Genomic DNA, 24,992 nt, shown 5'->3' with positions numbered 1-24,992 from the left:
GGTGGTGGGACCTGTTCCCGATCTGGTGCAGCCCAGTGTTGTTTTCTCAGACACGTTCCAGGACCGCTTTGAGCAAAGACCACATTTCATGGAGGATGCTCAGTGTCAGGCCATGTTGAAGAAATACTGCATTCCCCAGGGGCGCTTTGGCTCATTTTCCTCCATGGTCTTTTAACTGGAGCTTTTCTTAATGGTTGCAGACACATCTGGAGGGGAAAGAGGCCGTGGTGAGGCACCTACGGGCGAAGCTCCAAGGGAACAGGAAAGACCCTCCCGAAGCGGGCGGCTGGCCGGAGAGTCGCTCTGCAGCATCCCCTGCAACGGAGCCGGGACAGACGCCCGCACCAGGCTCCAAGGGTGAGCCACCTCCGGAGCCCCCCCGGACCAGGAAGGTGGACTTCAGCAGGGCTTCTCCATCTTACAGTAAAGGTCAGAGTGTGGAACAGCATTTGCCTCCTCATCCCATCTGTGAGACCCCGGGATGGATGGTGCGACTGAAGAAGGGGATTGCTCAAGATGCCAGCTTCCACCCAGCCCCTGCAAAGCCAGGAGGAGGAGACACGTTGAACAAGGAGGTGGGAGCCACCTCCGATCCTCCCCAGAGTAACCCAGCCCAGCAGACACGGCCACTTGCCAAAGACAAGGGTGCTCCAGCGGTTCCTGCCAAAGGCACAGCCGTTGCAGCCTCCCTGGATGCTGCGGGAAGCCCCCACGGGAGAGGGCACCCAGCTCTGCCTCGGAGGAAGCCTTTGCCACATATCAAGGTGCTGGGAGCAAGGCCGGCCAAGCCCAGGCGCCCTCCTGTCGTGGATCTGGAGAAGTTTGGTGCGGCTGCGTGTCCTGGGACGCCCGTCCGTCCTGCCACGGAGCCACCGAGGAGCGCTCGGCTGGGTACGGCCAGGCACCTGCAAGTCCCCCAGAGAAGGATGCCGCTTGCTCGGGAAGGAAAATCTCCCCAGTTAGAGTCTGGAGCTCCTGGGAGATGGAAATATTGGAGGGGCTGACGGAGGGGTGGGGGTTGGTAATGCCAAAGGGGCTTTTATAGGCATAGCATGCGAAAAGGAATGAGAGAGGACAGTAGGTGAAGAAACGAAGGGGACTAAGTGCCCTGTCCCTGGCTGGGGACAAGTATCAGGCTCTGGGGTGCTCGTGGGGAGTAGGGTTGGAGTAAGTAACATGAGGGATGCTGACAAACTAGAGTGAGCCCAGTGCAGGGCACTAAGATGGTTGGGGGCTGGAGCACGTGGGGAAAGAGAGGCTGAGACCCAGGCTTGTTTAGCCAGGAGGAGAGAGAGTGAAGGGGAGATCTTCTCACTGCCCACAGCTCCCGAAAGGGAGGAGAAGATGGAGCCACACTCTTCCCAGAGGTGCCCGGCAGCAGGAACAGAGGTGACAGGCATGAGCTGCAGTAGGAGAAATTCCAGTTAGATATTAGAAGAAGTCTCTTTACTGTGAGAGCGGTGCAGCCCTGCGGCAGGCACCAGGGAGATGGGTATCTCCATCCTTGGAGATACTCAGTTGTCACCTGGATGAGGCCCTAAACAACCTGCTCTAGCTCTGAGGCCAGCCCTGCTCTGAGCAGGAGGTTGGATGAGAGACTCCAGTGGTCCTTTCCAACCAGTGTGGCTGTAAGAGCAGACAAGCCTGCCTGGTGGGAAGCAGAGCTGGTCTCCATCCCATGGGCAAGAAGCACTTACACACCCTTTGGCCAAGGGGCAGAGGCTCTCTGAAGCTGGCAGCACGTTGCCTGCGACACCGTCCGCCTCCAAGCCTGAGGGAGCTGCCGAGACTCCCCGGGCAGAGCTGGAGCTATGGCCACCGGGGGCCATGGTGCTGGCTTGGTGTGCCCTCCTCACCGGCTGTCCGTGGGACGCAGGGCTTGGTGCCTCTTGGATGTGGTGGTTCTCCGTTCGGCATGAGCGCTGCCATGCTCCACAGTGGCCTTCCAGATCTGGGCAGATTTGTTGGTTTCTAACAGCTGCCACTCTGCTAATCCTCACTCTGGGTGATGAAACCTGTTTCAGATCCCATTTCTTGCTCAACTCCTCTAAGTTCTTGTTCACCACCCTCTTTAAAGGATGGCTCATGCCATAGCCGCGGGGTAGAGGGCAACCATGAGAGTAGAGCCACTCTTCCTTTCCTTATGAGAACTGCAAAACCTAGCTGGTTTATGTTATAAGACATTATTGTTGTGTTAGCACTCAGAGGCCTTTCTCAGGCCCGGCCGTGCTGTTGTGCTGGGAGATGCTCACCCACTGAGAGCAGTCCCGGCCCTGGGTTGAGTGGCCCTGGCAGAGGAGGGAGTGATCTGCTCTCCGCGTGTCCTAGAAACCAGCAGTTTTCAAGTATTTCTTTGTCTCATGGGTACTGAGGCAATTTTGAACATCTAGAATTACACCCCTGCCCTGATTTGGCTGTTTTTGTTAATTTTTAGGGCAATCTTACAATATTTAGGGCCTGGTATATGATTGCACATTACTTGGTACAATAACCCAGCAGAGCTGCGATGCCCCGCAGATCTTCGTGCCAGTTGTTGGTTGGTCTGGTTGACCAGGCTGGTGACAGCTACGAGGCTGGTGATAAAACTAACGGGATCTTAGCAGGGATGTAGGCACGCCAGCGATCGTACAGGGTGCAGCAGCATGTTCTGGCTGATGATGCTCCTGAGCACGTGGAGATATCCAGGACTTGCCCTGACTCTCGTACAGATCTGGAGTTACACCACATTCAAAATACCCATTTTGGCCTCTTCCCCTCCCCTTTCGTCACTGGTCCAGGGAGAAAGTAACATTAGGGACTTAAGAATGGGAAAATATATATTAAAGCTCCCCAGTGAGCTCCCCGATGAGCCGTGCCCCAGTGTGCTGGAAGGAAAGAAAATCCCCAGATGGGCCATGGAGTAAAAACTCCTCGCTGGATCCAGATGTGCAGTCAGTTTTATCTCCCCGCATCCCTCTGCACTAAATCAAGCCCAAGGCAGCTCTGACCTCAAGGTGGGTGATAGAGTCGAGGAGAAAATATGAAATAATCCCTTGGTGCTCACTCCCATTCCTCTTTTTACCATAGGTTACCTGAAACCAGGGTACGTTGTGTCAGCCCCTGCGCAGTTCCCACCGCAGGATGCTCCTCCCAGTGTAACGGGGTGAGGACCGAGGCAGCACTTTTATTCTAGGTGGCTTCCAGGCTGTCCCGACCCAGTGGGAAAGGCACGAGAGGGAACAGCAAGAGGGTCCTTGGGTTTTCCTGCCTGCTTCCAGAGCCCAGTATGGGACAGCACCTTGTGCAGGCAGCTCCCACGGTGCGAAGCGCCGTCCTTCGTGGGCTGCATTACCACACCGGTCTGGCTGCTGCCATCGCACCCCGCTGCCCATCTCCTGCACCCCAGGCTGCTGTGCCGCGTTGCCGAGCCTTGTGAGGAGCTGCTGGCACGTGGCACAGAGCTGCCGTCCCGCTCTGCCCCAGACCCGGGGCCGACACACGGGCAGCCCCACTGCCTGTTGCCCACCCTCCTCCTGGCAGCCTCGATCCTGCCCTTGGCCCCCAGTGCCATCGCTGCAACAGGGCTTCCTGATCGCTGTCTGCCTCATTGCAGGGATGAAGACGAGGTATACGATGATGTAGAGCCCGTGGGGCTGCTCAGGAGAGGCCAAGACTTTCCGCTGCCCCTCATGTCCCGGCCGCCAGCGTATCCCCGCTCCGGAGGAGGTGGGTACAGGGGGGCTGGGATGCTGGTTGGGGTAAGCACGGCAGCTCAGCCAGCCTCGAGGCCCTGACGAGCCATGGGCAGCAGCGGAGCCCGTGCTGAGCCTGCTGCTCCCATGCACGGGAGGGCGATGGGTTTCTCTGCTGCCTTGCAAATGGGCACGGGAAACCCTGATCCCCCCACGCTCAGGGGGCAAACTCAGGGTTTGGTGCCAGGAGGAGAAGGCTCTTGCTGCTGTTTCAGTCTTGTGTCCTGTCTCAGCGGGTGTCTGCACCTTATAGCAGCCTCACGGCAGCACCTCTCCCGGGGTTTGGTTTTACAGGTGGAGATGCCGGCCGTGCCTCTAACAGGGTTGCCTTGCTGGCAGCTGCACAGAGGTAACAGGGGTTTTTACTCTTTCTAAGGGTCCCGAAATGGCCAGGGCTCCTTGCTGCTTTGACAAAGCTGGTGGTTTAATGGTCTCTGCTGGGCTTGTGATAGAAATGTCCATGGTGAAGAGCACAAGCGGCAGGTTTAGACCTGGCCCGAGAGCCCCAGCAGCCCCAGAGCTGGTGCAGGGAAATGCGATGGGACAGCAGCCCCGGGGGAAGAAGGGGAAGGGAGGGAGCCGAGCGTGGGGTCACCTGAGCCTTCCCGTGACTCGCAACGACTCTGCAGAGAAGCCCAGGTCTCCCGGAAGATGAAGCCAATGACATTCAAGGAATGCAAGAAGGAAGAGAAGGCGGACAGGGAGTTTCAGAAGAAATTCAAGGTGAGCAGCAACGAGCAATTGCTTATCCCTCTAAGCTCCCCCTCACCTCCCGGGAAGGGCACAACGCAGTGGCAGAGAGGAGCTGTGCTCCGCAGAGACCAGCTGATGCCCAGGTCACACCTGCCCTGTTCCCCACTGAAACATCCCCAGATCGGACCAGTCCCACAGACCATTTGGCTAGAGAGGGATCTCCTTTTTCCAAGAAGGGAGAGCGGTCAGAGCTGCCCGGCTCACGCTCCCTGGGGCTGCTGCCAAGCGGCAGCACTACTGTTTGTTTGTGTTTCAGTTCGAAGGAAGCATCAACGTCCTGACTCAGATGATGGTTGACCCCGCAGTGACGGAGAAGAGGGGTGGAGGGAAGAACCTGCCGCTGAGACGAGGAGAAATTCTTGATGTCATTCAGTTTACAGATCAGGAGCAAATCCTCTGCCGAAACAGCCAGAGGAGGTGTAAGTCTGTGGAGGCTGAGGCTTTGCCCGCAGCAGGGATGACAGCACACAAAGGTTTGGGAACAAGTTTCTTCATGCGCACACACGCCGGTAGACAGCAGGAGACATCCCCTTGCCGTTAGACAGACCTGACACGTACCCTGGGTCTCAAATGTTCCCACTTTGCGCAAACATCCTGCTCTTCCTCCCGCTCGGCACCAGCATTTCTGCTGTTAGCTGGGCTTGTCGTCTCCCTCCGCTAAAAGCCTTCGCAGTTCCTGGAGCTTCTCAGCCGCCAGCCCGGCACATCAGGCTTTGCCATAGGCACAGACTCCACAAGCCATGTTTGCACCAAAGGATGCTCAGGTGAAATAGCCTGCAGATCCCTCAGGCAGAGAGACCGGGATCAGGCTCTTCCCAGCCGGCTGCCACCCAGCCCGGCAGGCTCATTCCCTGCCTTGCCCCGAGCAGGTTCCTCCCAAGGGTCCAGCTCGGCTTCCCAGAGCCAGGCTCCTCCTTGCCTCCCAGCTCTCCCTGGGGATGCGAGATGTTGCTAAACCCTGCCTGTCCTGGGCAGGGGCAGGTGCTGGGGTGAGACCCCGCTCGTGCCCCAGCTCCCGGCACAACCTGACATGCTTTTCCTCGCTCTGTTGCAGATGGCTACGTGCCCCGGGCCGCGATGCTACACCTGTGAGTACCCCTTCCTCGGCCCCTTCCTCCCCACTCCATGAGCTGTAGCAATTGCCCAGTGAGTGCCCGGCACCGAAGCAGCCCTGGCCATTGAGTGCCAACTCAAAACCATCCAACCCAGGCAGTGACCATAAGCATAACGCTGACTAGTTACCCTGGGGGTGGAATCTGCCGTTTCTGGTGGCAGGAGAGGTTCTGGCACTGGGAGCACTCCCCAAGCTGTGGTCCCTCACGTGGGACCTGCCCAGACACTGCTCAGATGCTGCCGGTGGCACGGAGCAGCGGGCCGGTGCTGTCCCTCCGCACAGCTGGGTCTGCGGCTCCCGGCAGCCTGGGACAGGGCCACCATCCGTGCACAATGCAAGAGGGGCCAGAGCTGTGCTCACCCCACGCCAGAGGATCCCATCTCTGTGGGGAGAGCACGAGGCTGGGAGGAGGCAAACGGGGCTGCGTGGCGGACGCCAGAGTCCGTAGACATGTTAGGAGAGACGGGACAGACGCGGCAGCAGGAGCTGGCCCTTGCCTCGGCGTCGGGAGGCGGTGGGGACGCGGGAGGCCAGACTGCTCACAGCACCCTGTCTTTTTCCTCACAGGGACACTGACATCTATGATGACGTTGAGATTTACGGTAGGTGCAGACAGAACCGCTGCCTTGGCCCCTTCGCCATGTGCCGGGCGCTGCTCCCTGGCATGGGCAGGCAGCAGCAGTCCCCACGCCGGCACCGGAGCCTCCCCTCCTGCCCCCTTGCTGTTTCCCCACCTTCCCTCTCTCCCCTCCCTCTCTGTGATTCCTCTTCCTCTCTCTGGGACATCCATTCCTTTCTCTCAGTTCCCCACAGGTCCTCATGTTCCTCCATTCCCGATTATTTGGACTTCCCTGCACCCTTTCCCTTCTCAGCTGGCTCCCTCCACTTGCTGCCAGCCCCAGGGACCCTTCGATGTCCTTTGAGATGTCCCTGATCCCCCAGACAACTTGGGATGCCCTTTCATGAGCAGCTGATCACTCCCGGCATGCAAACTCCATCCCCCGGCTCGCCGACGGCTCTGAAGATGGAGCTGAATAGAGATAACTGTATTTTAGCTGTGCCGATGAGCAAACACTTTATCTAATTCTGCCTGGCAGGTTGAGCGGTCCGTGCTAAAGCCAAAGGCAGAGGACAGCACCAACAGAGACCTCCCCAAGGGCCGAAACATGAAAAGCACTATATGCCACGCTCCTGCTTTGGAAGGAGCTCTGCTTCCTCTGAGATAGCCTGCAAAAGCCACCGTGTCCCTGCCGAAACAGCGGCGAGGCCGTTCAGCACGCTGTGGGGCTGTAAGGATCCCGTCCCGCAGGGGCAGGGGGTTCAAAGAGATCCTCGAGTCGAGCCCTCTCTGTGGCTTTGTTTTGTCTGTGTAAAACATAGCAATGTTTTGAGAGGATTTCATGGTCTTATTTGTGGGTGGGGGGTTTAAAATCTGGGCCAGAGAGGTTTTAATTCGGAGAGGTTTTAGTATTTCCCCATTCCCAGAGCATCCTCAGCCTGGGAATGGCGCTGTATCCCTAAAGCCATCCACCCCATCCTTCAGCTGCCTTCTGCACCGCTCTCCTGCCCCAGTGAGGCTCCTGGCCTGAGCCAGAGGCAAACTGGACATCGAAATACTCTAAAATATTGTGGGCAGCAACGATTATTGACCAGGCGTCCCAGCAGCATCCCGTGGCCTTGGGGCAGCTTCCCGGCAGAGCTGGCGGGGAAGTCGGATCTGTTGGGGTAGATATTCCCGGGGGTACATTCAGCATCGTCCGTCGGTGCCTCGGGCTGACGGTCTGTGCAGATTGCCACGGGAAATTCTTCAGTTAACTGGGAAACAGTCTTCCTTTGCAAGCTTTGCCCTCACGAAGCCCTTACAGATGTGGGGGAGGAAGGGGGTGCGCTCGCAGCCGGTGGGCGCACAAATCCCGTGGCAGCCTCCGTTGGCAGGACCCAGATCCTTTTGGATCAGGAACTGTGACGGGAAGGGAGTTCCAGAGCTGAATCCCTGCTGTCAGCCCGCAGCATACGGCCCTGATCCTGGGGGGTGGAGGGTTAACCTGGGAGAGTTCGGCACCAGCACCGGCGGGATGCCAAGCCCAGATTAACCAGTTGAAGACGTCACTTTCCATTATGGGAAAGGCTCCCAAGTAGCCCTGAAGCTTTTGGCCCTGGGGATTAGCCGCCGGCGTGCTCGGCTCCCGGCAAAGGGCAGGGGTCCGTCAGCACGGCAGTGCCGGGGGCGATGAACGGGGCCGGGAGCTGCTCCGAGGGGCATCGCCTGGGCGGCTGAGGACGACCATGTGGGAGCGGGTCAGGAGAGCTTTGCTGAACTTGCTGTCCACGACCTTCCTGCACGTCTGGAAGTGGGTACGGGCTTTCTGGCATAAAAATGGCCTCTTGACCCTATCGATGCTGTCGGTTGCCACCGGGTGCCTGCTGGGGTTCCTGCTGCGGGCGCTGGAGCTGACGGAGCTGGTAAGTCTGGCCAGGACGGGGACGGGAGCGAGGGGGATGGAGCGGGACTGTTGGGGCAACCAGTCCTGGTGCCAGGAAGACATCACCATCAAGGGCCCCAGACGGGCACAGCCCCAAAAGCAAAGGCTCCTGCCCAAGAAAGCCACCTCCCAGGGCAGGTTTCTCCCCACGGCTTTTTTTTTTTCCGACCAAAAAGCTGCCAACAAATGCCAAAGCTGCGGGACAAATCCTGCCTCCCTCCACTGGGAGTGGGGGGCTCCGGGACGGACCCTGTGGGGCTGCAGGAGACTCCAGGTGGGATGGGGATGGGAAAGGGGGGAATGGATGCTTGGCTGCTGGATGCTCGGTAACAAACAGCAGCGTTGGGGTCCGAGGGACGAGCTCCTCCTGTTACTCTGCCCAAAGGCTGCGCAGATACTCAACCAAAGCATATTCCCACTCTCCGGAGAAGGCCCAGCAAGTAAATACGGGGCTGGTGGAGAGCCTGGGGCGCTTCCAGGGGTTGTCTTCCTCCGAGGACCCTTAGAGACAAACGCGTTGGAGAAGATGCACCTAAAAGGTGCGTTCGCTCAGTGCTTTCTAGGAGCATTGTGCTGTTAAATGTCACCGTGCTAAAATCCACGCGGCTTTAATGACATCAGGCGTCTTGGCTGTGGCTCAGCCCTGATCTTCGGCCAGGCTGGCTGAGCTCGGGAGGGGGGATGCTGCTTCGGGGAGAGCTTGGCTGCTGCTGGAGCATCCCCGTGTCACCTGCTAGGATTTAGCAAAGTCTTGTCACTTCAATTATGCCCTTCAGCATCACCACCCGCAGCGGGGATGATCTTGTTACTTAATTGAAGCCGGGTGTAATCTCCCCGCATCCTGGTGCACGCGCCCATGAGAGCCCAGCAGCCGCCCACACGGGGCTCGGGGCTGGTAGAGCCCGGGGACTTCTGCCCCTCGTCCTGCCATGCACCGAGTTCATCCATCCTCTGCCCCAGTCCTGTCCTGCCCTGTTGCCACAGCCCTGCACGTGGTCCCCGGCAGCCACTTCTCCCCATTAGAGACCCAAAACCCGCACTGCAGATGAGGGGCTGGGGAAGGAGCCGGTCCCTGCTTTCCTCCCCATGACGGGAAAGTGTCACGAAGCTGAGAAGCCCACTGACAAAAGAGATGCTGTTCAAATCTGCTGTTACTCCTTGCACGCGGCTGGACCCATCACGGCTCCACTCTACGTGAGCTCCCCGGGGAAATCAGCCAGGTTTAGGCCAGGAATTCCTTACACATGACAAGTGCCAGCATGAATGCTACTGCTTGATCGAACCATGCCTTGGCTAGCCTTTCAGAGCCACACAAAGTGTGGGGCTCTGTGCTTCTCTAGCCACCTAATCTTCTGCTCATCCTCTCGCGCAGTCGAAGGAGAGCTCAACTGAGAAATTGCAAACGTCCAGCAATTGCTCAGAGATGAAAAGTGCCAGCTCTGAAAGCTGTTGCTAGCCAGCACCCTTCCTTGGAAGCGCTTTCACAGGCGCAGCAACACTGGGGCTCTGCGCTTCTCTAGCCACCAAACATCATGGGTTAGCACAGGGACAGCAGCGTGGAGCATTTATTTTAATAGTTTGCCTTGGCATCCCTCAAAGCCCGGTGGTGTTGGTTACTTTGGAGTAACCAAAAGCACCTGCTTGGCTTGGGGCCATCTCAGCTCCGTCCCTGACACCTCTACAGCAGCACAGTGAAAGACTGGGGGGCTGGGAGGGAGGGAAGGCGGGTGGATAGATTGATGGAGTGAGGGATGGATGGATGGAGGCACGGAAGGAACTCAGCAGCCAGAAAGATGGTGGAGGGAGGGAGGGATGGTGGAGGGAGACATGCTGGCCAGGTGGCTGCTGGGCTCGCAGACCCCTCGCTCTTCCCTTGGCCATGGCTGTGGGATCCGGGCTTTGGGGGTCTCTCTCCAGGCAGCCCTTCCCCATGCCCATGTGAGGAGTGTAGGGGGTGGATGGATGCCACGGGGTGGAAACCTCCCTGGGTGCACGGCGAGGCTGCACCACGGATGGGCCGGACACCGGGGCTCTCCCCGAGCTCAGTTTTGCCATTTGCAGCCACAAAGTATGTCCACCTTTTGCTGCCGGTCCCAGGCCGCACCCGACAGCTTCGGGGCACTTTTGCACGTGCAGTTGAGCCTCTGCTCCCCAATAACAAGTGCAACGACCTTCGGGAGGAGCCAGCGGAGGGGCCGGGGGGACCATTCCCTAGAGGGCGATGGTCCCAAGGATGTTTTGGGGAGGGGACCAGCCCCACATGCCCCTCTTCAGTTCACGGCCACGTTTCCCACGTGGCCAGTGTCTCCCATCCCTGACGCAGCTCCCAGTAAGGGACAGCCAGAGAAACAGCATCTCAGTGCCGCAAGGAACGGCTGCTGGCTGGGAACCGAGCTGGGTCGGGTTGGGAAAAAGGCAAATTTATCAGGTTTGAGCCCTTAACCCACAATCAGCGTCCACTTCTCAGCTCTCACCTGACACAATGGCTCTGCTCTATGTACAGGAGAAGCAGTACTTTTCCTTTCCTGGAGAGCTCCTTATGAGGATGTTGAAGATGCTGATCCTGCCCTTGATCACCTCCAGGTAAGACATCATCTTCTGCTTCTAAAATACCATCTCTCCGTCACATTGAGGAGATTGCCTCCTGATCCCTCACTGAGGAGATCACCCCAAAACTGCCTGGGGTGAGACTAAGCCCGGCCGCAAGCAGCCAGCAACCAAGCAGCATCCCCTGGCTTGGTGTCCATCAAACCCCATGATTTCCCAGGAATGGTCTGGGACAAATCCTCACCTGGATTTGGCAGACACCTGCACCCAGGTCAAACGCCTGCACTGGCTGGGGGGTTTCCCTCAGTTTTGGGCGCAGCCGGCTGGCGATGCCGGGCCCATCCGCGGGCGGTTGCTGATGGGCAGCTGTTTAAACTCAAAGCAGATTGCCTTATTTAGAGGGTTTTGAGAAAGTTCAGGCAGAAACCACAAGCATCCCTCAATGTTTGCAAATCCCACTTTTATCAGCCTGTCCAGATCTAGAAATAAGAAACAGAGCTGATAGACTCACACTCAAGTCTAAGCAAGGTCTTGAAATCTTACATTTTAAACAATTGTTGGCACATGCTCGTTAGAAATACCCAAACAATTAGCTCTTCGTTCCCTTGAGGATGTGTCACTTCCCTATTGTTTTTCAGAGTTTGCTTGCTGTCCCATTTGCCTTTCGTTTATTTTTGGGAGCAGTGTGGTCTCTATCCTGGCCACACTTGGCCTTTTCAGTATCAGCCCTTGGAGAGCTGCTTTCTTTTCCCCTCCGGTATTTCACACCCCCTTCCCAGATGCGCTGCCTGGGTTTTCCTTCGCTCTCGGGGTGCTCTCAGCCCTCCTTGCAGCTCAATGATGCTGGGTTGTCCAGCCGACCGCTGTCCTGCCTCTGGGCGTGGGGTCTGCACAGGGCTCCCAGGATTTTTCTTGCACGTTGAATTGAACCGGCTTTTTTCTTAATCACTGAATGATGGGGAAGTGGCGTCTTCCCTCTGTGCCCCATCCCAGAGGGGACTGGGTGCGCTCTGGGGATGGATTTGTCCAGGTCAGGGCTCAGCTCTGGAGCTCCCCAAGCCTCACGTTGGAAAGCGTCGCTCACCTCCGCGCTGCTTTTGTGGCCCCTCTCGAGCTTCCCAGGGTCTCTCTCCTCCCGCACACATGGCTGCTGGAGGGGATCTGTGGGCTGGCCACCACCTCAACCACCCATCCCTTGTGTGTCCCCAAGGATGGCATTAACCCTTGCAGCCTCTGTCTCCATCACATCCCACCCGGGGGTCGTCGGGCCACTGCTGAACACCGCCGGCAGGCTTAGCCAGGGCTCTGCAGGGCGCCGGAGAAGCTGGAGCAGCGGAAACCAGCGGCCAGGAGCTCGCTGTGGGTCTGCATGCACATGGGGCACACTGCAGCCCCCAAACGCTCCCATTTGCCCCCAGTACCAGCACCGCCGCCGGCCAGCTCTCTCTGCTGGTGCAGCCTGTAATACCCTCTCTATTTTTAGTCCAGTTTTGTTTAAAAGTAGCTTATGGGCTACTTCTTAGGAAAGCTTACGTGTATGTGAAGTCTGAAGCAGTGGCTCTCTCCTTGGGGGAGTGGGGTCCGTCCCCACCACGATTTTATAAACTTTGCTAATACCTTTCTTCGCTGTTCACAGTGACACGCAGCAGCAGCACAGGGCGTCAGAGATTTAAGAGAACAGCATCACAAAAAAAAAAAAAGAGCAGCATTAGTTATTCACCATCAAAATGCACTAAGAATATTTACTTCTTATCCCTTGGAGAAAACAGAAAACATGGCCAGACCTTGAAAAGGTACTCAGAGAGGTGTCTCCTGCCCTTCGCAGCTCAGCCTGGGTTGCCACAAGCCCATCCTGGGCACGAGATCCTGCGGGCACAGGCACACGAATGTGCAAGAGCTCGGTGATGCCCTTAAGAATTGGTTAAAAAAAAAATCTATGGAAACTTCTCCCACGCTGGAGATTTTGCCCATCAGATGCATCTTGTGCGGTTTTGGGAGCAGACGCCAACCACAATCTTTTCTGCTGCAGCCTCATGTCCGGGCTGGCCACCATGGACTCCAAGGCCTGTGGGAAGATGGGGCTGATCACCATCACCTACTACCTCTGGACAACCTTCATGGCAGTGACTGTCGGGATCATCCTCGTGGTCAGCATCCACCCCGGCGCGGCTGCCCAGAAGGACGACTACTCTGTGGGGAAAGTGGTGCTCAGCTCCGCCGATGCGTTACTGGATTTAATCAGGTATGTCGCAGGATTTCAGGAGGAGCCAAGTTTATGACGGCGTTTCACCGACAAGATCTTCCCACAAGGCACTGAGCTCCCGGGAGGTACTGAGATCTCAAGGGAAATGGAAGAACCGTTGGCCATGCTGACCATGCACCGGTACCTCCGAGCCCAGCGACGTGGGGCTCGTTTCTCCCCACTCATGTCCCTCCGGCCGCTCTGTCACCCCTGTTGCTCTCCTCCCAGAGCCACCAGCAAAGAGGGGTGCGGCAGCAGAGAACAAGCAGATTTAAATTCCTTGCAAAGCTCAGCAGTCCTCCCGCTGCAGCCCCAGCCGTGAACATGCCAAGCCCTGCAGCTCCTTGGGCTTTGCAAGGTAAAAAGGAGGAGGAGTTGGCCCAGGGCTGGGTTAAAGCAGTGGACGAGGGTTAACTGGGGAGGGGGTGCGGCACAGACCCAGGGGCTGGGGGAGAATCTCCATTTCTGGAGGCATTCGATCGACTGGACAAGGCTCTGAGCATCCTGCTCCAGCTTTGCAGGTGGTCCTGCTCTGAGCAGGGGGCTGGAGATGGCAGATGTCCGTCCCAGCCTCTGGCTTTCTATGAGGCCAGTTTACGCGTGGTTCACAGTCCTGCTCTTCGTTCACCTTCCAGCCTGTCTTTGCCCTCAGCTTGCACAGAGCTTGTCAAGCTGGTGTTGGCCGTAATGGTCCTCCTCTTGGCCTCGTGCCCGCCAGAGGTGCTTCCCACGTTGTTCCCTGTGTTCTCACCACGCGCTTTAACCCCTGCACAATTGCTCTCTTACAGAAACATGTTTCCTTCTAACCTGATCGAAGCTTCATTCCAGCAGGTGAGTTCACCCGGCTCCACCGCCGCAGGCGGCTGGGATGGTGCTCAGCTCCAGCCGAGGCTGCTCTCCCTTGTCTGGGGGCTCTTCCCCACCCACAGCCTGGACACGAGCCCCTTCCCTTCCCTCTGCCTCCCTCCCCACCCTGCCTGCTCCCTGGCTGCTTTCTGCTCCCCCCAGGGTGGGCACCCGAAGGCGGGAGGGTGCTGGTGGGGGCACAGACTCCCAGGGACACCCCTGCCTGCCCTCTGCCTGGGAGGGCTCCTGTGCAAAAGCAGCACAACGCCTCTTCCCTCCGACCCCGCTCTTGTGCGCTGGCTTCTCAGTCCCTGGGGATCGGGGAGCAGAGGCAGAGGGGTGGGCAGGCAGCAGGCACGGGGAAGGAAAGCTTGAAGGAAAGGCTGGGGTGGACAAAGAGGAGAGACCGAGGAGGGGCCAGGTAGGGTGGAGGGGAGAAGCAAAACCAAGCAAACTCACGGCATTGGGAAAGCATCTGTAAAGCCCCCAGAAGGAGAGGGATGGGGGGTGAAGGGGCCTCTCCATGGGGACCACAATGCTACCCAGTGCTGCGCCGGGATCCTGCAGGGACCTGACTCACAAATGCCATGCATCTGCCCAGAGAAGTGCAGCCTTGCTTGAGGATGGCTGTGCCGAGGTCTGCAGGGAACAACCACAGTTCCCCTTGCTTGTTTCTTGCTTCTCTTCTTTTCACCAGCCTTTTACTGCCTGAAAAACAAACTCTGAACCTCCAGGACCGCCTGGCCCAGTGATGGTTTTGTGTTCAGAGCAGGATGGAGGCTGTTGCCAACAGGACACTAACCTCACTGCTTTGCTTTGTTCCAGTATCGAACTGTTCTTGTCCCGGTGGTGAAGTCTCCTGGCTTTCCAAAGATCCCAGGAAAATCTATCAGCTTTATTTACTTTGCACCCGACGATGAAAATCCTGAAATTCATCGGCCTGTGTTCCTCGAGCTGACGCCGTCACCTGAGATGACCTACAGGACCCTGCCCGGGACCAGCAACGAGATGAACGTCTTGGGAATCGTCATCTTCTCAGCAACGATAGGTACCTGCTCAACAGAGAACAGGGCTCCGTGCTGCACCCCGACCCAGCTCGCAAGGCTGTCCAGCGGTGGTTGCAACCCAGGGTGGTAATTGCTGCGGCCACTGTGCTGTTAATTGAGGTAGCGATGTTCAGAGGGACAAGGTTATTTCAGCTCTAAGTTCCTGGGGAACCGGGCACAGCACGGAGCTTGTACCAACACCTTCGTCAGTACCATCCATAACGGAGCTCAAAAAAGGCGTGAGGCACTGAGAAGGCTGTTTTCTCCCCAGATTTGCCATATGAGCCTTCACAGCCCGAGCACGGGTCCTGAGGGTTTTCAAATTGTCACGTAAGCTGGAGGGTCCTTTTTATGAAGTCTACTGAAGTGAGCTGTAACCGTTGCAGAGGCTACCTGGGACACAGCTCGTTACAAACGGTCCCAACCCTTCGCGCTGGCAGTGTTCAAAGTCCCTGAGCAGGGGCAGCAGGTGAAAGCTGGGTCAGCCTTAGTGCCTGTCACAAATGTATGGGAATCTATAACCGGACTTCCCGAAGAAGGTAAGAAAGCTTCCTGCGCTGAACAGCTTGCAATCCCGCGTGGACAAGGTGCTCGGCAGCAATTTCAGGAAGGAAGAAGGAGCAGAGGTTGGATGGAGAGAACGTGCAAGGGATAGGGAGGAAGAAGATTTAAAGGTTGCTAGTTGAGGGAAGGAGGAACTTGAAGCCGACTCAAAGCGTAAGAGAGAAGGACGCTGGGTGCAAGGCTGAGCGAGGAAGGGAGGAAGGGAGGAATCAGGAGGGAAAAGAGTAGGAGGCAATGAGATAAGCATGGGGGCAGGATTATGTGTAGATTAAGAGGTGAGGGCAAGGAGCTTGAACTTAGTGTATAAGGAACCAAAAAGCCAATTAGAGGATTTGAGGGGTGGAAGCAGTGTAGCCAGCACAGCACTGGAGCACACCAGACTGCCACCAGAGCCAGGGGAGAGTGGCCAGTTTAAAGGCTGTGTGTGCCTGGAGGAGATGGCCACAGTGAGACCGGGCAGAGACAGACCCACTTAAAGATCCTTACAGCCAAAAGAGATGTCTGTGGCAGACTCCTGTCCCGGTGACCGACACCATCTGCAGACCACAGACGCTCAGGGAACATGCCAAGCTCCTGCTCGCAGGACATATGCCCTCCTCCAGCCCAGCCAAACAAGCGAGGAGAAGCCGCTTTTCTCTTCCGAGATTACCACCCCCACCCTGCCAGCGTGGGAGTGAGGATCAGCGCCGAGTTAGGACGCAGCGGGAGATCACCCAGGCCAGCCCCCGCCACCCGGCTGCACTCCCCGGGTTTTGCATGGGATGGATTAGAGCTCCACGAAGCCGCAGACTGGCAGAGCGTCACCTGCACCAGGGACGGGTAGCTTGGAAAAGGGCATTTGTACATCCACGGGAAGCTTCACCTGCGAGGAGAGGTTGAATTAACGGGGTTTGCTTGGCAGAAAACAGGAGAGGGATGGGGAAGGCCAGGCACACGCAGCTCTGTGCCGTGGGAAACGGGGATCAGCTCCTTCTTGCAGCGAGGCGGGGGAGGCCGGGTGGAAGCTGGTTGAGATCTCGGCAAAGGGTGTTTGTGTCCAATACCAAAACCAGACATTTTGTGGGACTGAGACCAAGGTGTCCATGCTGGCTACCTGGAGCGTCTTTGCTGTGGATGGTAACCCCACCCAGCTAGCACAGCTCCAGGGGTCTCTTCACGGACACCGAGCACCTCCAGCCCTTTACCGTTGCCTCTGAAATCCAGAAAAGGGCAGAGATTTAAAGTTACTTGAAACACGCTGTCCATTTGCTAGGGCAATGTTTTCCTAACCAGCTGTCCATAGGACCCGAAGAGAAATGGATTTCTTTCAAACCAGCTGTTACAACCACCAAATACTGGATGAATATCCACAGAGCTGAGATTTAAGTATGCCAAGCCTTGCCTCATTTCTGAAAGTCCTGGCAAAGGTGACCCCATCTCATCTCTCTTCTGAGCAAGCCAAGCGATCCAACTACCTGCCAAGGGTCTCTAGGAGTCCTCAGCCCTGAAGACTGAAGAGGGATGAAAGGGACAAGACAAGATCTGGCTATATTCTTCTTTGCCAAGCTAAAGCAGACACTTGTACAGTGCTTCAGAAGTAATTTTAGCTAATGGGACCACACAGAAAGTACGTGCACCGGGCTGGAAACTAGATGGGCAAATACTCAAAGATTCATTTTTCTTTTGCTCAATGGGTACCTGGGAAACCTCCTCACCAGTGAAAGCAATGGGATTTAGCACTGGCCAATTTTGTGCTGGCAGACCAGAAAGCACCATAACCCCTCTAACCATTCATGGATTTCTGCTCTAGTACTCCTTCAACAGAAAATTAGACTGGAATTAGGTTAACACAACAACATCAAAAGAAAAAACAGAATTAATGCAGGAGGCTTAATGCCTGTATCTAAGCAACTCAGCTGGATCCTTCCTGACGTATTATTGTACAGCCGCATGTGTTGTCACCACCACGGTACAGTCTGTGAGCCACCGACAAAGCCGTCTGCATGAAATAGCTGGTGGGCAGCCAGCACAGCCCGTCCCACGAGGGAACCGAGAGCCGCCACCTCCCGCGGGGAGCGGGCAAATCTGAGCACTTCTGAAGAAGCTCATCCAAGTGGCAGACGTGGCGTGCGGCTCTTTTCGCTCCAGAGCAAGGGCAGGGATGCAACATATCATCGCATCCTCAGCTATATATAACCCCACCGAGCTTTGTCATTTAAAAAAAAAATCAATTTTGTTTCTGGAGCTACATTATTCTTGTATTACCAAATAGCAAAAAGACAGCTTATCCACCTTGAGAAGTGACTCTTCCAGTATCGAGCAGCAGCGAAGAGTTTATCCATTATCTGTGCAAGGAAGAGTCCAAATCCTGGATTTGGGTTTAGTGGGGTTTTTTTGAGAAAAGGCCAGATGCTTGTGTTTGCTTGGAGCAGAGAATTACCGTGACCCATAAGAGCATGTGGAAATCTGTCTTAAGTCTGACCGGCTGTGAGTTTGCCCAGTGAAACCCATTCTGGGACCACCAGAGCCTCCAAACACTCGGCATGACACACGCTGCTCCCGTGGTACTATCGAGTAACATAAACCACTGTGCTTGGTTGCAGGGCTTCTCCTGGGAAAAATGGGCGAGCGAGGAATGCCGCTTGTTAACGTGTGCCAGTGTCTGAATGAAGCAGTTATGAAAATTGTCTCGATGGCAGTTTGGTAAATCTGTTTTTGATTGATTCAGTTATTTTCTTACTTGCTACCTAATGGTAATGCCAGTCATACGTCTACAAGTATCTATTGTGAGCACTGGATTTATTTTTGTATGACTGTACCACACGGCACCAAATAGCCTAATGCCTGTCGTGTAGCGCTTCAATGATTGCTGCATCCTCATAAATACTTTTTTATGCTTATTCTTTGCAGGTACTTCCCCTTTGGCATTGTATTTCTCATCGCTGGAAAGATTCTGGAGATGGGAGATCCATCGGTGATAGGACAGAAGCTGGGACTATATGCCATTACAGTAGTGTCAGGGCTAGTCATCCATGGACTCATTCTCTTACCTCTGCTTTTTGTGCTCATCACCAAGAAAAATCCCTTTGCTTTCATTCAGGGGATACTGCAAGCCTTGCTGATCGCCTTAGCTACATCTTCCAGGTATGAAAACATGGCTGAAATACGCTGATATAGCTGAGAAGGCACCTGGTTTAGTCGAGGGAGACGCTGTGTGTACGGCCAGGCAAGCTGTGGGAGACCAGGTATAATTCAGACAGAGAAAAATAATGCTCCAGCACTATCTGAAGTGAGGTCGCTTCCAGTTTTAGTAGTTAGTGGGATGCTTGGCACTGCCCCGGTCCTCAGCGGGAAGAGCCTCGGTGCATCTTCAGACCCAGCCAGCTTGTGTTGCTCTTCCGCTCTCCCTCTCCTGGGGTTTTCCCAGAGCAAAGCAGCAATGTTTGTGCATGTGTGTGCTTCTTTTAATTGCTGCAGGCAGTTTTCTTTCAAAGAATTCAAAACAGGACTGTTGTAGGTGCTTTATAAAACAGTGTGGGGTTATGATCCTGGGTTTTAATTGAAAACATCAAAAGCTCTCCTGAACACTTTACTGAAAAACTTAAATCAACGCCTGTGTATCCCAAGCTCCTCCAAAGAAAAGCGTTGTCTACTTTGATAAGACTTTATAATTGCAGATTATTTTTATCTATTTTATTTTCATTGAAAAATTTTTTTTATAATAATGAAGAAACTTTACTTTCTGGAAATTACTTTTACTTAAAATTAATTTTACTTTTACTTACTTTCTGGAAGACACACAAATTAAAACATTTTCTTAGAAAATATTTGACTAGGCAAAGGGTTTTTCTGGCCTCCCTAATGCTGCTTCTTCACATAACCCCAATAAAAGCAGCGCCCACTGCTCCAGGTCTCTTCTGCTACTCCTAACTACCTGATCTCCTCCTGAACGTGGGTCTCCAGCTCTGTCTCCATCAGGCTTCCTCCTTCCTCTCTGCTCTACAGCCAGCTAAGCAAGCCGGAGAGCTGCTAGGCAGAGGACGGTGGGAGCGCGCTGCTCCTTGTCCCAGCCCCGTGCTCCGTGCCAGGGGCTGGGGGCCATCGCGCCACGCGCTGCAGCCAGCTCCTTTCAGAAAAGCAGTCCCTGCCTCCAAGAGCCTATCGCAATCCCGACGACTTCTTTTCCGTGCTTGTTTCCTTTCTTCCGCTCGGTCTTCTTCCTCCACATCCTCATCCCGACTCCTGCGCGACCGCTCGCGTCTTCGTGCTAGACAGAAACAAGAGAGAAAAGTCAGGGGGGTCCCAGAGCCGAGGCAGCTGCCCCTCGTGCGTGCAGCATGGAGGAGGCAAACGAGGAACAACGGGGTCTGGCTGGACCCCGGCACGGCCGGTGCTGGCAGATGCTGCCCCGTGCCAATGTTCGAGGTGCTGCAGGATTAACGTGGCGACCAGGGACGTACAACTGTCCTGGTTTCGGCTAGGACAGAGTTAATTTTCTTCCTAGTAGCTGGTATAGTGCTGTGTTTTGGATTTGGTAGGAAAAGAATGTTGATAACACACTGATGTTTTTAGTTGTTGCTAAGTAGTGTTTATACTCAGTCAAGGATTTTTCAGCTTCTCCTGCCCAGCCAGCAAGAAGGCTGGAGGGGCACAAGAAGCTGGGAGGGGACACAGCCAGGACAGCTGACCCCAACTGGCCAAAGAGCTATTCCATACCATATGACATCATGCCCAGTATATAAACTGGGGGAGCTGGCTGGGAGGGGGAATCGCGGCTCGGGAACTAACTGGGCATCGGTCAACGAGTGGTGAGCAATTGCATTGTGCACCACTTGCTTTGTATAGTTTAATTCTTTTAGTATTGCTATTGTCATATTATTATTATCATTATCATTGTTTTTCATTCCTTTCTGTCCTATTAAACTGTCTTTATCTCAACTCACGAGGTTTTTTTCCTGATTCTCTCCCCCATCCCAGGGGTGGGGGGGCAGCGAGCGAGCGGCTGCGTGGTGCTTAGCTGCCGGCTGGGGTTAAACCACGACAACAACAAAAGCTGTAACCATCGCACAGAGCTGTTCATAGAGTGGTTTATCTGGCAGCCAGCGGCTGACTACTTGCCTAATTACGTCTATTCCCCAGGTAGTGCAAGTTGAAGAAATTTTCATTGCTATAGCAATTTGTACAATATTGCTGCTGCAGTTACCCTAAGAGGACTTGTATTTCTATACCGTTACATTGATTCCTATTTATAAAGCTCAACGCAAACAATAGAGAGAATTACTTATCATTGCTTGTTCTGCAGCTCAGCAACCTTGCCCATCACCCTGAAGTGTCTCCTGGAAAACAACGGAATAGACAGACGCGTGGCACGATTCGTCCTCCCTGTCGGTGCCACCATCAATATGGACGGCACGGCGCTGTACGAAGCGGTCGCTGCTATCTTTATTGCCCAGGTCAATGAATATGACTTGGATATGGGACAAATTATAACGATAAGGTAAATGCTTCTTTGCAGCAGCTGAATTATTTCTCTCTATTCGTATTTATAGACATGACAACAATCTCTCACACTTTTCCTGTTTGGCAGAGATCTTGCTACTGCACAGAGTGAACTTTGCTGGAAAGCTGAGGAGTAGGGAAAGGTGCGGCGTGTGCCAGCGCCCTGCGCTGTGTGCCGGGGAAAGCTCGGGCTCTGCACCCACAGCATTTGCTGCAGAATCAAAGACTTTGCCTGTAGGTAAAAGCCAGGCTGCGAACCGACAGCACGGCTAGAGCGGGTCAACACCCGCAGTGCGGATGACTTATCTTAGCATAGAAGGGTTTGTGCAGGTATAATTTACTCCCCTTCAGGAATGGAATATACTCATTTTATAAGCAGGGAAATAAAGCACCTATCTAGATAAAAATAAGTACAGTTGCAAATATTTAGCAATTTTATACAGGGGCTACCTACACTGGAAGGCAGAGGGGTGTTGTGTAAGCACAAAGCCAAGAGTACCTGCTGCAGCCCTTGGCCACGATTCGCATGGGCAGGGGTTTGGGATAGCATCAGGGAGCAGGAAGGTGGAGGAAGCCAGATCTGATCCAATCCTTCCATACAGGAATAACATACTTTGCCATGTAAACATGCTCGCTTTTTTTTAACCAACCAACCCACCCCACAATAATTGTGCAGCTGCCTTCTCTTTGCAGCATAACAGCAACAGCAGCAAGCATAGGGGCAGCCGGGATCCCCCAGTCCGGACTCGTTACGATGGTCATCGTGCTAACTTCTGTCGGGCTGCCGACCAACGATATCACACTCATCATCGCAGTCGACTGGGCTCTGTAAGTATTTTCCAGATGCAACGTTATGGGCGGGTGCTAAATGCCAATTCATGGTGACGGACTTGAAGCCGCTCTCACGGAGGCAAACAGAGATTAAGGGGTCACAGAACAAGGCCAGGAGCCAAGTGTGAGATTCTTCATTTTCCGATTCTTTTCTTGAAACAGCCCACGATAACTATAGGCAAACAGTCTCCTAAAGGAGTGTTTGACTTGAGGCGTTGCTGTTCAAGGTGTCCATCGCTGCCCAGTGCCTCAGTAAGGACAGCACATGGAAGAAGTGGTGATGATATTCAGCCACTCTCTCAAGGAAGGTCCCCAGTTTGAAATACCAGCTTGTCCTGATCTTTTATCTAAATTCCTGTCTGATTGTACAACACATCTTTGTTGGAGGTCTCAAATAAGTAACAAAATCTATCCTTCTGAAACATATATACATTTATACTTTTAAGAGATCAAAAGGATGCTACTTTCCTCTGTAGCGAGAGGTAGAAGAGGAGGAAAGCAGGTGCATAGCCTTCTCTTCATGAAGCATTACTGTGTAAGGCTGCTAGTTAACATATTCCCTAGAAATACCTCAAGCCCTAGTCTTCTCCAAGCTGTCCACTCTGTGGGCAAAGGACGACGGACAGCACAAGAGTCAAAGCGAAGTGGTGGATGGTACAGTATTTGTGTTGGTGGAACATTCACCCTGGAAGAGGAACAAGGTTGGTAAGGCAGGGTGAAAGGTACTTGGCTTCACACAAGGAGAAATTAAAATTAGCCAGAAAGATGCTAACAAGAGAGTGACAAAAGGGGTGGAAACATGCAATTGTTAAGGAAAAAAGCAGGATCTCCGGGGGGCGGGGGGTGAAATCAGTCAGAGAAACCAGTAATAAACCATAAACCACTAGTAATTACTTACAATATGTGCTCATCCAGTTTGCTGTTTCTATTTCTGAACCATGGGCATTTTCACAATTAAAAAGTAGAAAAGAGAGAGAAATAGATGTGACATCAAAACAGTAACAAGGTAAAGTATGGGTTGGTTGCACACCAAATTATAGCAGAAAATTAGGCAGTGCTTGAACAGATGCAGCAAAAACCCCTCTCGCATTTAATAAGCAACTTCTCTCTCAAACCCGTATGTCACCAGAACTAAAACATCACCGGAGTTTCTAAAAGTAAGGATGACATTTTCAAAGGACTGCATCCAACACTGAGGAAGTCCATCTTCCAACGAGACCATCTTCATCTTCATGGATGAAGACCAGATTGATCTTGAGACAAAAACCGATGCTTGATTACATTTGTCACAGACAAACAGAATAGAAGTCAAACACACACAGTATGTGAAATGTACCATTTTAAAGTACCAAGATAAAAATGAAGTAAATTAGCTAGGTGAAAAAACATACCGAGTAGATGCTGACTTCTACATAATTGACACGCGGGTTGCTGATTTGTACTTCACAGCCACCCTGGGCAGAGAGGAAACAGCACCAAGTATCCCGGCCGCTTTTCTTTCTTTCACATAAAAGGATGTTTAACTTTTCAGGTGAAACTTGTAAAATCAGAACAACACGCGAGTTCAATCTTTGAGCATCACAGGGTACCCAGCACCGTCACCTGCCACAACGTGCTGGCACTTTCTACTGATGTGAGAGGTGCTGGGGCTGGATAAACAAGATTTCCTCCCTGAGAGGCATCTCAAGGAGTTGTATGACTCCCTGAGGCAGCTCACCCCCACACTGAGCAAAAATGATGCCGATGCATCAGTTTGGGAAGTAGCACAGGCAGGTCTGTGCGCTAAAAAGACAAGCCCGACGAGACAAAAGCAGCCGCATCACCTTCATGGTACTGGACTCACACAGACATCGCACGTACCATTTTCTCTCTGTATTTGCAAGAGCAACACTGCACTTGTCTCAACTTGCCATTAGCAAAACCAGTGGTAGAGACATTAGGGATGGAGGTTGACATGTTTCAAAGCCCTAAAAGACCCTGGGCACGTTGGCTGTGGCCACCAACTGCATCCTCACGGCTCTCTCTCATCTAGGGATCGATTTCGAACTATGACCAATGTCCTTGGTGATGCTCTGGCTGCTGGCATCATAGCACATGTCTGCGAGAAAGACTTTGCCCCAAAGTCCCCCACGGTACGTACAGCTTGTCTGGGAGAGCAGGGGAATGCAGGAGGAGCAACGACTGTGCACAGACACAACGCGTGTGCTCGCCTAAGAAATTAAAATTGTATTTCTTCTTTTTGCAGCAAGAGCCAGTAAGCAACACAGAGAGGTTTCCTTCTGTAGAGACCTCACATCCGCATCCCAAAGATAATGTGATCGAAATGATTGAAGAAACTTTGTTCGAACAGACAGGAGTTCGTTATTACATCTGTCAGGTGTAGATCACAGCATTGCCGCTCCCAGGAAAGGGATCTTGGTGCTAACCACTGACATTGTGAATGTCGTCCATGGATGCTCTGCAAGATAAAGGCCTTACTCGGCACAGAAAGGAAAGTGGAAAAATCCCCTCCACCCTTGGAAGACTGTGGGACTCTCCAGCAAGCACCCAAAGAGCACGGCTCGGCCGTTCAGGGGGAAGGGAGCCACCTCCTCCTTGCAACTGAGGATACGGCTGCGAGCTTGCTGCCCTGACTGTCTGAAGCAGCTGGGAATTGAAGGTTTTATGCCTCACATTTTTTTCAAGCCCAGTTCTTTTCGAGGGTTAGGGAGGTGAGCAGGTATTAGCAAACTGGAACTGGGCTAGATGAGAAAGCAGGAGAGATGAGACAAAAACCTGACAGCTTAGGTCAGCAGCCCTTATCTGCTGCCCAGGCTGCACTCTATAAGGTTTCATTTTCTTTATTATAGAGATTTTTTTTTTTTTTAAATCATTGCTTTTTTTTATTACTAGGTTCTCATCTAAAAACTAAGGTTAAGTGAATTTTTGTCTAGAGCTCAAAATCCAAGCTGGACATAACTGGATTTTCCAGCCGTTACACAAAGACAGGCCAGCTGGCTGAAGTGTTCCACTCAGCACAGACAGTGAGATTCATTTTAACGGCAGGGATGGAAGGACCCGCTGTACACGTGTTTTTACTGGCTGTTTTACCTCAGTGAAACTAATTGACCAGGCCCAATTGCAACTGCGTTGCTTTGCCCAGCTAAGGATCTGTCCCTAAGTTCAAATTCCAATTACAGCCTTAAAATCCAGGCTTCCCAGGGCAGCCTTCTCCACAAAAGCCTTTTATACCAACGATTCATGTCGCTGAATTCATTTCTCTCTCGAAATGCCATCTTATCCTCCCTTCTCTCTCGCTTTGTCTTTACTGCCATAGCATTAAGACTCGTGGAAGCAGCTTAAACTCCCACTGTCATC

The 24,992-nt window shown here is 53.7% G+C and overlaps 1 protein-coding gene across 1 annotated transcript; it reads left to right on the top strand.

Annotated features, from left to right (window-relative positions):
- Positions 1–7,884: 7,884 nt before the first annotated feature.
- On the top strand, positions 7,885–24,018 carry LOC127025519 (excitatory amino acid transporter 5-like). Its single transcript, XM_050910554.1, has 11 exons — positions 7,885–8,061; positions 10,585–10,664; positions 12,658–12,870; positions 13,659–13,701; positions 14,542–14,764; positions 17,909–18,008; positions 18,216–18,449; positions 20,608–20,802; positions 21,498–21,632; positions 23,668–23,767; positions 23,881–24,018. Exons 1-11 carry the CDS (start codon positions 7,885–7,887, stop codon positions 24,016–24,018), a joined length of 1,638 nt encoding a protein of 545 aa, XP_050766511.1.
- Positions 24,019–24,992: the final 974 nt, after the last annotated feature.

The sequence above is a fragment of the Gymnogyps californianus genome, chromosome 24 (genome assembly GCF_018139145.2).
Source record: "Gymnogyps californianus isolate 813 chromosome 24, ASM1813914v2, whole genome shotgun sequence".
NCBI lineage: Eukaryota > Metazoa > Chordata > Aves > Accipitriformes > Cathartidae > Gymnogyps > Gymnogyps californianus.
The sequence above is the reverse complement of the archived record's forward strand: the minus strand, read 5'-3'. Positions and strand labels throughout refer to the sequence as shown.